General features: G+C 33.6%; 1 protein-coding gene across 7 annotated transcripts in view; it reads left to right on the plus strand.

Annotated features, from left to right (window-relative positions):
- LOC143239779 (cytohesin-1-like) overlaps positions 1–8,085 on the plus strand; it is a 75,770-nt gene extending 67,685 nt beyond the window's left edge. For all 7 annotated transcript variants that reach the window (XM_076481263.1, XM_076481264.1, XM_076481265.1 and 4 more), the window contains 3 exons: positions 3,168–3,244; positions 3,798–4,018; positions 5,256–8,085. In XM_076481263.1, coding sequence (XP_076337378.1) covers positions 3,168–3,244; positions 3,798–4,018; positions 5,256–5,325 — 368 coding nt within the window. In that variant the 3' untranslated portion in view covers positions 5,326–8,085. The remainder of the gene's footprint in view (positions 1–3,167; positions 3,245–3,797; positions 4,019–5,255) is intronic.
- The last annotated feature ends 6,176 nt before the right edge of the window (positions 8,086–14,261 follow it).

Genomic DNA, 14,261 nt, shown 5'->3' on the forward strand with positions numbered 1-14,261 from the left:
TTTCCTTTTTATGAGATGATTTTATTGTGTGTCAGTTGATTTAATATTTTTATTTCACCTAACAACCTGATACAAACATTTTTGTTCCTTGTTTCGTTTAATGCATACATATTATCAGGAACATCAAAACTCAGTAAGTGACAAAACGGCAGAAACAACAGTTGTGCATGTTATAAATGTTATGTCTCGTTGCTAGAGCTGGCTTATGTGCTTACTTCCCACACAGCACTTGAAATTTCTGTTTAGTTTGTATTGGTGACTTGTTCTTGGCCTTGGGACGTATGTTTGCTGCTACAGATGTTGTGTGTATCTAGTGGATAATTGTAAATCATTATGAACTTGTATGTGCACTGATGGCTTATGTTTTATTTTTGTTAAGTGCTGCAATGTTCCAAAAAAGGGTTTTTCAGGATATATACATTTGAGCAAGCACATAAAAATTTGATCAAACAAAACAGAAACATTTATTCATTGCCTTATTTGATGAAAACTGGATATTTTGCTCACACAGTTTTAAAGTAACATCACTAAGAATGAATAACAAGTGTTTATAATGCTGTTGAATCAATCATTTACAAAATAAGTGTCATTACATAAAAAAATGTGAATAGAAGTGGATCTGCTAAAATAACCTTGATGGAACATTTCTGTCAAAAGTTTGAAATAGCAATCAGGAAATTCTAAAGTAGTAGTATTATATCCAAGTTTTTGTTAGTGTAAAATCTGTATTTTATTTTAGGTTAGTGAAAAGGACAAATGGGTTCTCTAAAGAAAGAGTTTGTGCTATGTTGAAGAAATGTAATTATACAACGTTTTTGATATGATAGTGAAACATACTGTCTTTAAGATTTTATAACATTGTAAATGAAGGTAAAATATTATGAACCTAAAAAGTAATTACATCTGGCAGGTTCTCTACAAATAAAATTGAATAGGAATGTGAGATGTGCTTCATGTGTTTTAAACATACTAGTGTCAGATTCTCCTTAAAATGTTTGATTTTCTTTACATGCATTATTTGTTTAGTGTAGGCTGTTCTGTTGCACTCAAAGGAAAAATGGTTGGTTAACAAATGACATACGTGAAAAGCTTACATAGGTAGAGAAACATTTGAAATTTTCAGTAGTAATAGTTACTTGTTTACATACTATATATTGCATTAGTGGCATATGAAATTTCTTTTACTAGCTATAAAAAATTCTTAAAGCTCTCAGTTAAATGAAAAAGACAGTGGTTTAATACTTGGCTTCAATCAAAAGGTGTCAGTAGTTTGGAAATGTCTCTTTAAGTTGTTCAGTTTCCCTGGATACCTGACCACTCTGGCATTCATGAAAGCAAGCTTGCTGATACCACAGCTAAGTCTTTCTGCTTTGTACTGTCACAGCTATGCCTGTCCCATATATTGGACTACAGTTCTTTATTCAAGGTTTGGCTTCGTGCCAGTTGGAAGTTGACTTAGAATGAGCAATGCAATAAGAAACTCTTTCAGAATAAACCTTCTGTTTCTCTTTGACCATCTTGTTTTGGAAGGATTGGAAGAAGTGAGCTGCCCTGGCAAAGCTACACATTGGTCACAGTTTTTAACCCATCATGTACTTTTATGTGGGTCTGGTCCATCAATATATGGCTCATGTGTCACTCAGGTCACAATAGCCCATCCTTTATTGTTGTGCCATCATTACAACCTTAGTGGCAGCACCATTTTAGACATGTCTTTTCTAAAAGTTTACCCCTGACATGGACCAGTGTCATTGGCGACACTGTCCAACGTAATTGTGTTTTTAAATTTTTACAAGCGATTGGCCTTTTTAATTCTATTTAAGTCACTTATCTGACTTTTGGACATTTTTATAGTTTATTTTTTATATATTATATAATTTTATTTTTATACTTTTACCAGTTTGGTGCAGATAGCCTAGCTTTGTGCCAAACAACCAAACAACTCTTTAATTTGTGATTTCTGTTTCCTTGAGTAAGAAGTATCCATGTATGTCATAATAACTTTGGTCTCTGAAAGAATGAACCCCCATTATCCTTGATAATTTGTTTCTACACCATTATAATATTTCAAAATCTTGACCTTACAGGTGGTCAAACTTTGCACCAGATATTTCCAATGTTATTCTTTTAAGCTGTTTCAAATGTGCAACTGATAATAAGACACGTCACAACAGAATTGCTTTGACATTTTATACAAGATTAGTGATGTTCCAAGTAACTATTGTAACAAAATAAATCATTGAAACACAAAAATGACTTTTAAAAAATTATACTAATTTGATCATGGTGGTGTGCAATTTTTGCCTTATCTTGTAGAATGTTTTTATTAATATTGCTATATTGTTTAGCATGTGCTTGAACAATTGTATTATGTGATCACTTGCTCTGAAGCATATATTTATTTACGGTAATTTACAAAGCACTTTTACTTTGTGTTATATGTTAGGTGTAGTTATGAACTAGTCATAACAAAACATGTATCTGTTGGATCTCTTGCTTAAAAAAATAAATTCTACAAACAACTTGTTTTTAACTAGTTAAAAGTAACCATATTTTACCATATGACTAATTAATTAGCAGTTTTTTGAGATGTGGGATTAATTTATTACAATGACTTGAACAACAGTACTGGTATATCATCTTCTAAGTAATAGTTTTTAGTGTGGTAAAAATCTCTCTGATCAGACATTTGGTATCAACTTTAATACCGTTTGACCAAACTTAACCTGAAATTGCTTGAGCAAAAAAATAACTAATGAATATTAGACTGACCCATTTACTTAACATAACATGACAGCACAGGGCACTGGATAAACTTAACCAGCTTGAACATAACTGTATGTAGCTTTCAAACATTTTCAAATTGGTTTATAACTTGAACATTTTTAAACATATAGATTTAACTGTTGGCCACAAATACAACAATAGGGGTTGAGCTGATTTAAGAAATACTGACCTGACTGTGAAATTGGTTCAAACTGCTTCTCTTATTCTTACAGTGAGATAAATTATAATGTATTCTAAGAATTATTCAAATTGAAAGGAGTAACAAAAAACACATTCTTGAATGTAAGTAATCATATTGTAAACACCTGTGTAAAATGGTGGAACAAATATTTTCACTTCTATTTATATTTGCTTTGATATTTTTTTTCAATTCTCCTTAGGTGGTCGTTACAAGAGTTGGAAGAGACGATGGTTTATTCTGAATGATAACTGTTTGTATTATTTTGAATATACCACTGTAAGTATATTCACTAAAGTTTGAATGACATGTTTGTAGAATGAAAATTATGTAAGTGATGTGAAATAATGATTTAAACAGAGATAACTGAAGTGTTTTTGATATGTTATATAATGTTTTCATTACACTATTCCTTCCTTCTAGTTCTATAAGGACATTGCTTTTAAATCTTTCTGTTTTAAAAATATGAACTTTTAATTAGACTTTGATAATACTAGAGGTTTACAATATTTGTTAGTAACAAAATAGGGAAAGTTTTTGTTATATAAACACTTTCATTTACTTACTGCTGTCTTACATGATTATTTAACTAAATGAAATGTTTCAAGAATCACTTCTTTCTTCAGAAGCTGTTCCTTAACCTTAGAAAAACTCATTAATAACTAGAATCCATCATATCAAAGTATTTTATTACTACTATGTGTAGGTAAATAGTAACGTATTCTTAGAATTAATCAACCTCAGAGGAGTGAAAAAAACATATTGCTTAATCTAGATAAGTGTATGGTGTATTGGATTTCACTCTTCTTGGTTTGTTCAACTCACTCCTTAGGATAAAGAGCCACGGGGAATTATACCGTTGGAAAACGTCCAGGTTCACGAGGTTGTGGACCGGAACAGAGTCAACAGTTTCGAGTTGTTTTCAACAGGGAGTGACATAATTAAAGCTTGTAAGACAGACTCAGAAGGGAAGGTAGTTGAAGGAAAACACACAGTGTATCGCATGTCAGCATCTACTCCTGAAGAGATGGCAGACTGGATCAAGTGTATCAAGTAGGTTTTTAAACCATTTACCCACAATTAAATTATATCTATCTCATCTCTCCAGACTGATGTAATTAAAGCATTTACATACACACCTGCAGAGAAAGCTAGAAGAGAATGAACTATACCTACTGCTGTAAACTAACATAATTTGAACCTGTACATACCCTTCTGAGAAGACTGGGAAAGAATAAACTATACCTACTGCTGTAAACTAACATAGTTTGAAACTGTACATACCCTCCTAAGAAGACTGGGAAAGAATGAACTATACCTACTGCTGTAAACTAACATAGTTTGAAACTGTACATACCCTTCTGAGAAGACTGGGAAAGAATAAACTATACCTACTGCTGTAAACTAACATAGTTTGAAACTGTACATACCCTTCTGAGAAGACTGGGAAAGAATAAACTATACCTACTGCTGTAAACTAACATAGTTTGAAGCTGTACATACCCTCCTGAGAAGACTGGGAGAGAATAAACTGTACCTACTGCTGTAAACTAACATAGTTTGAACCTGTACATACCCTCCTGAGAAGACTGGGAGAGTTGTGGGTTGTTTGAACTTGAGGTACATTGTGAGACAATACCCTAAACTGAATAAACCAGTAGACCTGAGTGATTAGAGAAAGTTGCTAATTGATTAATTGTTAGGCTTTTTAATTCATTACATTCAGCTAATTAATTATTCTGGCAGGAGACTTTAAGAGTGGAAATAATCACGAACAGTAATAATTGGAAGCTAATTTTGAGGGATGCTTATTTTCGTGAGTTATTGTACCAACCGACTAAGAGGAAAAACCTAGAATTAGTATAAAATAACAAAGAAATATATTAGTAATGTTTTGATTACTTGGGTAGATAGAATAATCAAAAACAATAATAATTGGAAACTCTAATTTTCATTTGTTAATTTTGTGTGTCAGTCAGTTAAATCATAGCTTGGGTTATTTTGTTATTGTATGAGAGATTAATCAGTGTAATTGATGTTTGTTGGTAATTAATTATTTTTATTAATTAAATTATTGCCCAGCTCTGAGCAATATATTGTAAAAGTTTCAAAGTTAGTTTAAATATCAAAAAATATTTTAAAAAGTATAAAAGAAACTGGAAACTATTTAAAATAAAGATGAGAAACTAGATAACCTTTAAATGTGGAAGAATTTTCTATGTTTGAAATCGATATTAGAACTTATTGGTAGTTTTCAGGTACTAAATCTGTAATATGTTTATCTCTACAGGCAAAGCATCAGTCAAAATCCTTTCTATGATATGCTTAATGCTCGCAAAAAGAAAGCTCAGCATATATAAAGAAGATTAAAATATCTTTATTATTGTCAAGGCAGTTTTGAGAAACAAAGAAATGTAATTATTTGGCAGCAAGTGAGGGAAATGAATGTTGTGGAAATGTTATTATATTGATCTGAGTGGCCACTGGCCTGTGGAAGAGGAACTGTTTGTTGATCTGACTGGTCACTGACCTGTGGAAGAGTATCTGTTTAAAATTGATCTGAGTGGCCACTGACCTGTGGAAGAGGAGCTGTTTTAAATTGATCTCAGTGGCCACTGACCTGTGGAAGAGGAACTGTTTGTTGATCTGACTGGTCACTGACCTGTGGAAGAGTATCTGTTTAAAATTGATCTGAGTGGCCACTGACCTGTGGAAGAGGAGCTGTTTTAAATTGATCTCAGTGGCCACTGACCTGTGGAAGAGGAACTGTTTGTTGATCTGACTGGTCACTGACCTGTGGAAGAGTATCTGTTTAAAATTGATCTGAGTGGCCACTGACCTGTGGAAGAGGAGCTGTTTTAAATTGATCTCAGTGGCCACTGACCTGTGGAAGAGGAGCTGTTTTAAATTGATCTCAGTGGCCACTGACCTGTGGAAGAGGAACTGTTTTAAATTGATCTCGGTGGCCACTGACCTGTGGAAGAGTATCTGTTTTAAATTGATCTCGGTGGCCACTGACCTGTGGAAGAGTATCTGTTTAAAATTGATCTGAGCAGCTACTGACCTGTGGAAGAGGAGCTGTTTTAAATTGATCTCAGTGGCCACTGACCTGTGGAAGAGGAACTGTTTTTTGATCTGACTGGTCACTGACCTGTGGAAGAGGAACTGTTTTAAATTGATCTCAGTGGTCACTGACCTGTGGAAGAGGAACTGTTTTAAATTGATCTGAGTGGCAAATGATCTGTGGAAGAGGAGCTGTTTAAAATTCACCTGAAGTGGCCACTGACTTGTGGAAGAGGAACTGTTCTGTATTGATGTGAGTAGTCATTGTCTTGTGGAAAATTAGTATTAAAATGGATAATTTAAAGGAAGCCCAAAGTTTGTGAAGGACTAACCAGTGAAGAAATCAGATGGTATTAAACAGTAGCTGAGCAAGAAAGGGACACTTGGTTTTGATGATAGTGAGTAAAGATAATTGAGACGTTTTTTTATTACCTGTGACCAAAGAGATACAGAAGGTAAAGTGATAACATTGGTTACAAATGAAAGTCTTATGCTGTAGGAAGTAGACATGGATCAGAGATTTAATGTTATATACAAGTCGTGAATTGTGGACATGAAGAAATGTTATGTTAGTAGTTTCCTTTCAAGTAGTAATTATAGGTAGTGGATCGTGAAAAACAAAAAGTGGTACTGAAAGTAATTAAGATCCTTGATGAGGGAAATAAGTTTAAATGATGTTACTTTGGATTATTTATGTAGTGTTGAAATTACCCATGTTGACGTGTGTGAAATCAGTAGAAGACAAAGGTTTTTATGATTCAAAATACACGTAGTGGAAAACAGTATTATTGGTTCTTTTATTCATGGTGATTTATTTCTAAAAGAAACCTGAGATTCAATTAAACATTGGTAAAGGAGCATTTCTAAGAAGATGGATTGTAACCACATATAAAGTTGTTTTTGTTAATGTAAACCAAAGTTTGCAGAGAGTTTGCTTCTCTTTTAGGAAGTAAGACACTAATGAGCCAGCAAGTTCTAATTTTTATGAAAGAAAGAGTTGTTTTTTTAAAAGAATTGCATGCTATCCTTTTTAAAGTAGAAGGTATTTTGAAATTTTTTCAAATATTTATCAGATTATGGAAACATTAATTAGAAGTATATATGTATATGTCTGATTTCTGTAGTCCATGTTAGGAAAGAAACTTGTACATGTACATATCTAGCTTGGGTGGTGAAGGAACAATATTGTGTATATGTTTATAATTTTTCAGTGAGAAAGCATGAACTGAAAACTAAATCTCTGTTGTTTCTTCTGAATATTACATAGAAAGTTGTTATATTCACCACCTGCACAAGTTGTTTCTGATTGCCATTATTAGATCTCAAGGTAGCTAGTTAATGAAGCCTGCATATATATATAACAATAACAATAAAACTAATTTATTGATTTGTATTGTCTCTCTAGTCTCGATGAAAAGCCAAAGAGTTGATTTAGTTCTGCTCATATGAAATTCTGTTTACATGCAGAAAATAAAATCATGAGCATTGTTTTTCTGGCACTTTTGAAAGGTTGTTCTCAGTTCAACAGCAAAAGTTAGAAAAGAACACGTGCCTTTTGAGAAAGTTTTCACCACTATAAGAGAAAACAAAACTAGTCCTACATATTCTGCTATAACAAAATGATTTAACCCATAATAAATATCAAAACCACTTTAATGGTCAGTAGTTCTTATAAGTGGCAGTTCAGTTTTTTAAGATTATGTGGTTCTGCTTCCTGCAACTTTATTTTAAATGTTGGATTATACAAAGTTGGTAAAGCAATATTAAGACACAAAAAACAAATTTTATTTATGGGTGAGTGAACAACCACGAACAGTTACCAGAATAATAATGTAAACTTCAAAAGAATTAAATAATAAAACTGACCATTTTAATTTATTAATTTTAAAGGCTTGCTACCATTTTTATTTGAAGAAAGTTACAATTTGGACTATTTACATATTTTTTCCCTATTTCTAACATGGTGAAGGCTTATCCAATACTGTACTATTCTTGGTAATTGTAGTTTTCTCTTGTTTGTGTTTATATCAGATTAAAAGAAAGTTGTGATCTTTCAATGAGTCTCCTTTACTAACTTTACAGAGAAAGTGCAAATACACTACGTTATGACATTTCTTCTTCACTAATAAATACTTACAAAACTTGCACTTTGTCTTAATTTATTGGTCATCACGTGATTTTTAGTACCTATGTAAAATAAATTACAAGACATCTCAACTGTGGTCACCTTATTTACGGTATATGTACACATGAATGGATATATTCGTATTAAACTGAAGACAAACTTGTGTAAGAAGGTTTGTAAAAGTAACTATGGTAACTGAGGTAGTGTTGTATTACGTCACCACCACCTACTGAAGAACTACTGACCCATTAGTTTATTCTTGTTTCGCCTGTATTCAAGTACCCCTTCCTCATTTTGTATAGTTTATCATGTGAATTAACACCTACAGATGACATATCTGTTAGCTGACATCTTCACTGTCTGCTATATACACAACTATAGTTCTACAGGTTTTACATCTCTAACATATTGTTTGTCTCCGTTACAAACCACCACTGCTGCATAACGTTTCACAATCATGTTCATCACCCCTCGAATCAGCAACAATCACATTAGAAAACCTCACTGTAACCCTGTTGTTCTGTCATCTACTGAGGCACTAATATTACCACAATGAAAGAGGTACATATAAAAACAATGGCCAAATTGATTTTTATCTTTCATTTGGTGAACAATGACTAGCTGTAATTACAAAGATCGTGCTTCCAGATTATTAGAGGAAGGTTCACAGTAGCTGGAACTAATTGTAGTATAACCCATACAATAGATCACTGTCCACAAAGAACGTTCATCATTATTATGTATAATAGTAACTACCGGCTCAGGTTTTGAAGACTTGAACGATCTTGGACGTTTTTTTAAATTTATTTTTATCGTTTTCCGAAATCTTTAGCCACTTTCCAGTCCTTGCTATACCACATTCATTACTGATATGAAGTATGGTATATTAGTTGTGTCAGTTTTTCTTTAATAATTATATATCCAGAAAAGAAACCCGTTAAAACATAGCGGTGTGACAATCAAATATATAGTTTTAAATGTCTGTTAAGTAAAAAATCAAATAAGTTAATAAATCCAAATGATAAAATGCAACCTTGACTCGGCGGTAAATCCGAATGCTTATGACTTCCAAAACAGGGTTTCGATACCCGTGGTGGTCACAGCACAGATAGCCCATTGTGTAGCTTTGCACATTACAACAAACACACTACGTTAAAATATAAGATTATGAAATTATCCAGTGATAAATGAAAATACAAAATGGATCAAATAAAAACTAGTAGAGAACATGGATTTTACTCTTGTAGATATATTACTGTACTGTTTGTAAGATTAGGACTTTAATCGTGTAGATATATTACTGTACTGTTTGTAAGACTAGGACTTTAATCGTGTAGATATATTACTGTACTGTTTGTAAGACTAGGACTTTAATCGTGTAGATATATTACTGTACTGTTTGTAAGACTAGGACTTTAATCGTGTAGATATATTACTGTACTGTTTGTAAGATTAGGACTAATCGTGTAGATATATTACTGTACTGTTTGTAAGACTAGGACTTTAATCGTGTAGATATATTACTGTACTGTTTGTAAGACTAGGACTTTAATCGTGTAGATATATTACTGTACTGTTTGTAAGACTAGGACTTTAATCGTGTAGATATATTACTGTACTGTTTGTAAGACTAGGACTTTAATCGTGTAGATATATTACTGTACTGTTTGTAAGACTAGGACTTTAATCGTGTGGATATATTACTGTACTGTTTGTAAGATTAGGACTAATCGTGTAGATATATTACTGTACTGTTTGTAAGACTAGGACTTTAATCGTGTAGATATATTACTGTACTGTTTGTAAGACTAGGACTTTAATCGTGTAGATATATTACTGTACTGTTTGTAAGACTAGGACTTTAATCGTGTAGATATATTACTGTACTGTTTGTAAGACTAGGACTTTAATCGTGTAGATATATTACTGTACTGTTTGTAAGACTAGGACTTTACTCTTGTAGATATATTACTGTACTGTTTGTAAGACTACGACTAATCGTGTAGATATATTACTGTACTGTTTGTAAGACTAGGACTTTAATCGTGTAGATATACTACTGTACTGTTTGTAAGATTAGGACTTTAATCGTGTAGATATACTACTGTACTGTTTGTAAGATTAGGACTTTAATCGTGTAGGTATACTACTGTACTGTTTGTAAGACTAGGACTAATCGTGTAGATATATTACTGTACTGTTTGTAAGACTAGGACTTTAATCGTGTAGATATATTACTGTACTGTTTGTAAGTGTAGTTATTCACTTATCGTTTCATATTCTACGACTTGCATGGCTCCGTTATGTTTGGGTTTGTGATATAGTCCTAAGAAAAGCCACTGATCTAAATTATGAACCCAACTTTGAAGTATTAGTAACGCCATTAAAAACGTACGATAATTATGACTTAAATATGTTTTTACACGAGGGCAGTTTCAAAAAATATTTTAAAACAATTATAGGAAAGTAAAGGTAAGGTCATTTTTCTAAAAAATACATGAAAAATGGGAGAGTGAAAGTCTAACCGTTCGGAGATTTACGATTTTATCATCCTTATTAATGTAACTTCTACATTGTAAAGATGAGGGTTAATGCCACTAAACGTTAATAAAACTGCGTAACAATTTATGTTGAGGCCGAGGAGTTAACGAACCCAAAAAAAAAAAAAAAATCGAGATCCGATGTTACGACCACGCTCCCACAACTTAGTGTGGGAGCGTTATAAAAGTGATAGTGAGTTCCAAAGCCAGTACTGTCCGAGTTTGTTTTTTTTTGTTATTTAAAGAACAAAGCCACATTTAGCTATCTCTGTTGTGTCCACCGCGGAGAATCGAACACCGAATTTTAGGGTCGGTATGACGGTAGGTGTTGCCGGAAGCCCTCTTTCTGGGTAGTAACTTTAAATTAGTAGTAGTTATACCTGAATCCTGGCTTAAAATTGTCATGAAAATTAATAGGTAAGTTATGATTTATTTACCGCTATTTTATTTCGTATTAAAAGTCTCTCGATGGGACAGCGGTAAGTCTACGGACTTACAATGCTAGAATCATGGATTCGATTCCCGCGATGGACACAGCAGATAGTGTAATGTGGCTTTTCACATTTTGTTATGGTTAAAATGTTGACAACCATTGACAATGATTTCTCCAGACCAGTCATAACGTAAGTCTTACCGATCGTTCTGGAACGGGCCCGACATGGCCAAGCGTGTTAAGGTGTACGACTCGTAATCTGAGGTTCGCGGGTTCGCATCCCTGTCGCGCCAAACATGCTCGCCCTTTCAGGTGTAGGGGCGTTATAATGTGATGATCAATCACACTATTCATTGGTAAAATAATAGATCAAGATTTGTTGGTGCGTGGTGATGACTAGTAACCTTCCCTCTAGTCTCACACTGTTAAATCAGGGACGGCTAGCACAGATAGCCCTCGTGTAGCTTTGGGCGAAATTCAAAACTTAACAAACCAGTATTCTGTATTAGGATACTGTCAGCAGTATCCGACAGTTTTTAAATCGTTAATTCAGGGGGAAGGAAAACGTATAAAACACATCTGACCCTCTCAGGTCCTCAATGACCTGGAAACCCGATGCTGAACGTGAACCCCTGTTAATAGCCAAAGAATTAGGTAAATCGATAATTTTACGTTTACGTATTTTTTAACGCCAGAATATTAGTTGTGATACTTCTGTATACCTTGTTTGTTTGTGTGTTTTTTTGTGTTAAAGTCCATAAGGTACGTTGTATTTATGTTAGGTTGTTTTATGTTTATTGTGAATGTGTTTTCCAGTGGAACAGAGATCGTATCTGCTCACTGGAAATGGAGTTCCATAACTAAAGCACGCACTGATCTGTTCTATTGACTTTTCTTATGCAGATGTCGCTTTTTTGTTTGTTTGCTTTCACTTTTCAGTATTTAATTTAATATATAAACTTTTCTTCCTGCTGTTTTACATATCATGAAACGAACTAGGATATTAAGGTATTTGATATTTTTTCTTTAATGAGTTTCTAAGTTAACACGTAAAAAACTAATAAATACGCGTTCCAACAGCAATATTTTACGTATTTTATAGTTTGAAAACACGATTTTATTATTACCACATATATTTTCATATTACTTCGCTACATACGGAAACACACTTACTTACTCGGAGCAAACTGAGTAATAGCATAATAAAGATAAGGATTTATTTGTTGTTATTAGAGGCGGCTAGTGCAAATAACCCTCGTGTAGCTATGCACTAAATTAAAAAACAAACAAATAATAATAAAAGCTGTTCCTCTGTGTAGGAGCATGAAAGGGTGCAATAGAACCCCTTGACTTCAAGTAATTTGTTTATTTGTTGTTAAGTGAAAATCTACACAATGGGCTAGTTGTGCTCAGCCCACCACGGGGATTGAAACTCGGTTTTTAGTGTTGGAAGCAAGCCTTCAGAATTGCCACTGTCTTGAAGTATAAGGGAATTAACTATACACAAACTAGCGGTGTTTGAAGTGTTATTGTTTTGTTAGCACTTTTAATCTAAAAAGTCAGTGTTTCCTTTTTTTTTAATATTAGTATAAACACACGAAACATGAGAGAAATTTACCCAACAATAAACTGTTTAGATATTTTCCCACTTAAATTTAAACTAGTTGCGTAAAGTGAGAAAGTTCGAAGCCTCACGGGAAAAATACGAAAAGTGTGTGTGACTAGATACGTCAGTAAGAACTGTAAGTTTCATGATACATTTGGAAATAAGTAATCTAACTTGAACTGATAATCCATTAAAATAATGCATAGTTTTTCTTGTCCCCTGAAGTAAGCAACTTTATTCATCTGTTTCTCTTTCCATTTACAATGAAATAGAATAGTAAGAGACGAGACAAACAATTATATTGTCAGACTTAACGAATCACGTATCTTGTGAACGTGAATAATTTATTTCGTAACATTTTTTCCTACTCTTGGTAAGTGACTACGTTCTCTGGTTTCCCTGCTACAGCTACACAGTGTAGTTTAACTAATTATATATCGATTTTACTTCACAGAAGTGTACTAGGTATACCTGTAAATGATAAAAAAAAATGCTATAATCTCAGACAGAGTTGATGGTGAAGTGTTCAACTGTAAGAATACAAATTCAGTCAGGATTGAGGGTTTAACATAAACATGTAACTACAGCAATACAACGGGTTATAATGAAATATTCGTATATATTTACTTAAGTTACAGGGTTTGCTACAAACAGGGGAAGTAGGCGTTACCTTGTTTGTGGTATGCACCCGTTGTCCCTAGAAAAATTGTCGGGACGCACAAAATATCCGGGTTTTATGATAGTTATCAAACTGTCAGTCAGACTGAACCGCGAATGTGGTAGGTGCCTGGTTTGAATCGGTATTTAGGTTGTATGGCGTAGAGGGTCACGTTCAGTTTAGACCTCTTCTTCCTATGTAACAGATTTAATTAACCTGCTCATTGTTTTAACAACGACTCTCCTGCCCCAAAGGCTCGGCATGGCCAGGTGGTTAAGGCACTCGACTCGTAATCTGAGGGTCGAGGGTTCGAATCCCCGTCACATCAAACATGCCCGCCCTTTCAGCCGTGGGGGCATTACAATGTGATTGTCAATCCCACTGTCTGTTGGTAAAAGAATAGCCCAAGAGTTGGCGGTGGATGATGATGACTAGCTGCCTTCCCTCTAGTTTTACATTACTAAATTAGGGACGACTGGCGCAGATAACCCTCGTGTAGCTTTGCGCGAAATTGAAACAAAACCAAACCCGCCACTAAACTTTTTCGAAAGTTCCATCTATGCGGGATGCGCATGTCTGAATGTAGAGGTAATTGATGCAGTGTTCATTGTCAAAAACCACTTTACATAGCAATGTGCTGAATTGTATATACCAATTAATGAAAAATTGTATGTTTAAAAATATTATTATAGATTCTTAAATAAATCCAGCTATGAAGTAGCCTATTTTAAGATGCATTGAATAAAGTAAACGATTAAATATTTCTTGTATGTGTAATTCGACTATTTTTGTTCATATCTTTTGTATCTGTCGCTGAGAAATGTATTTAAAATTCTTTCAGAAACAATGCTAGTGTTAATATATTTGTGTG

Source organism: Tachypleus tridentatus, chromosome 13, assembly GCF_004210375.1.
Source record: "Tachypleus tridentatus isolate NWPU-2018 chromosome 13, ASM421037v1, whole genome shotgun sequence".
NCBI classification, from domain to species: Eukaryota; Metazoa; Arthropoda; class Merostomata; order Xiphosura; family Limulidae; genus Tachypleus; species Tachypleus tridentatus.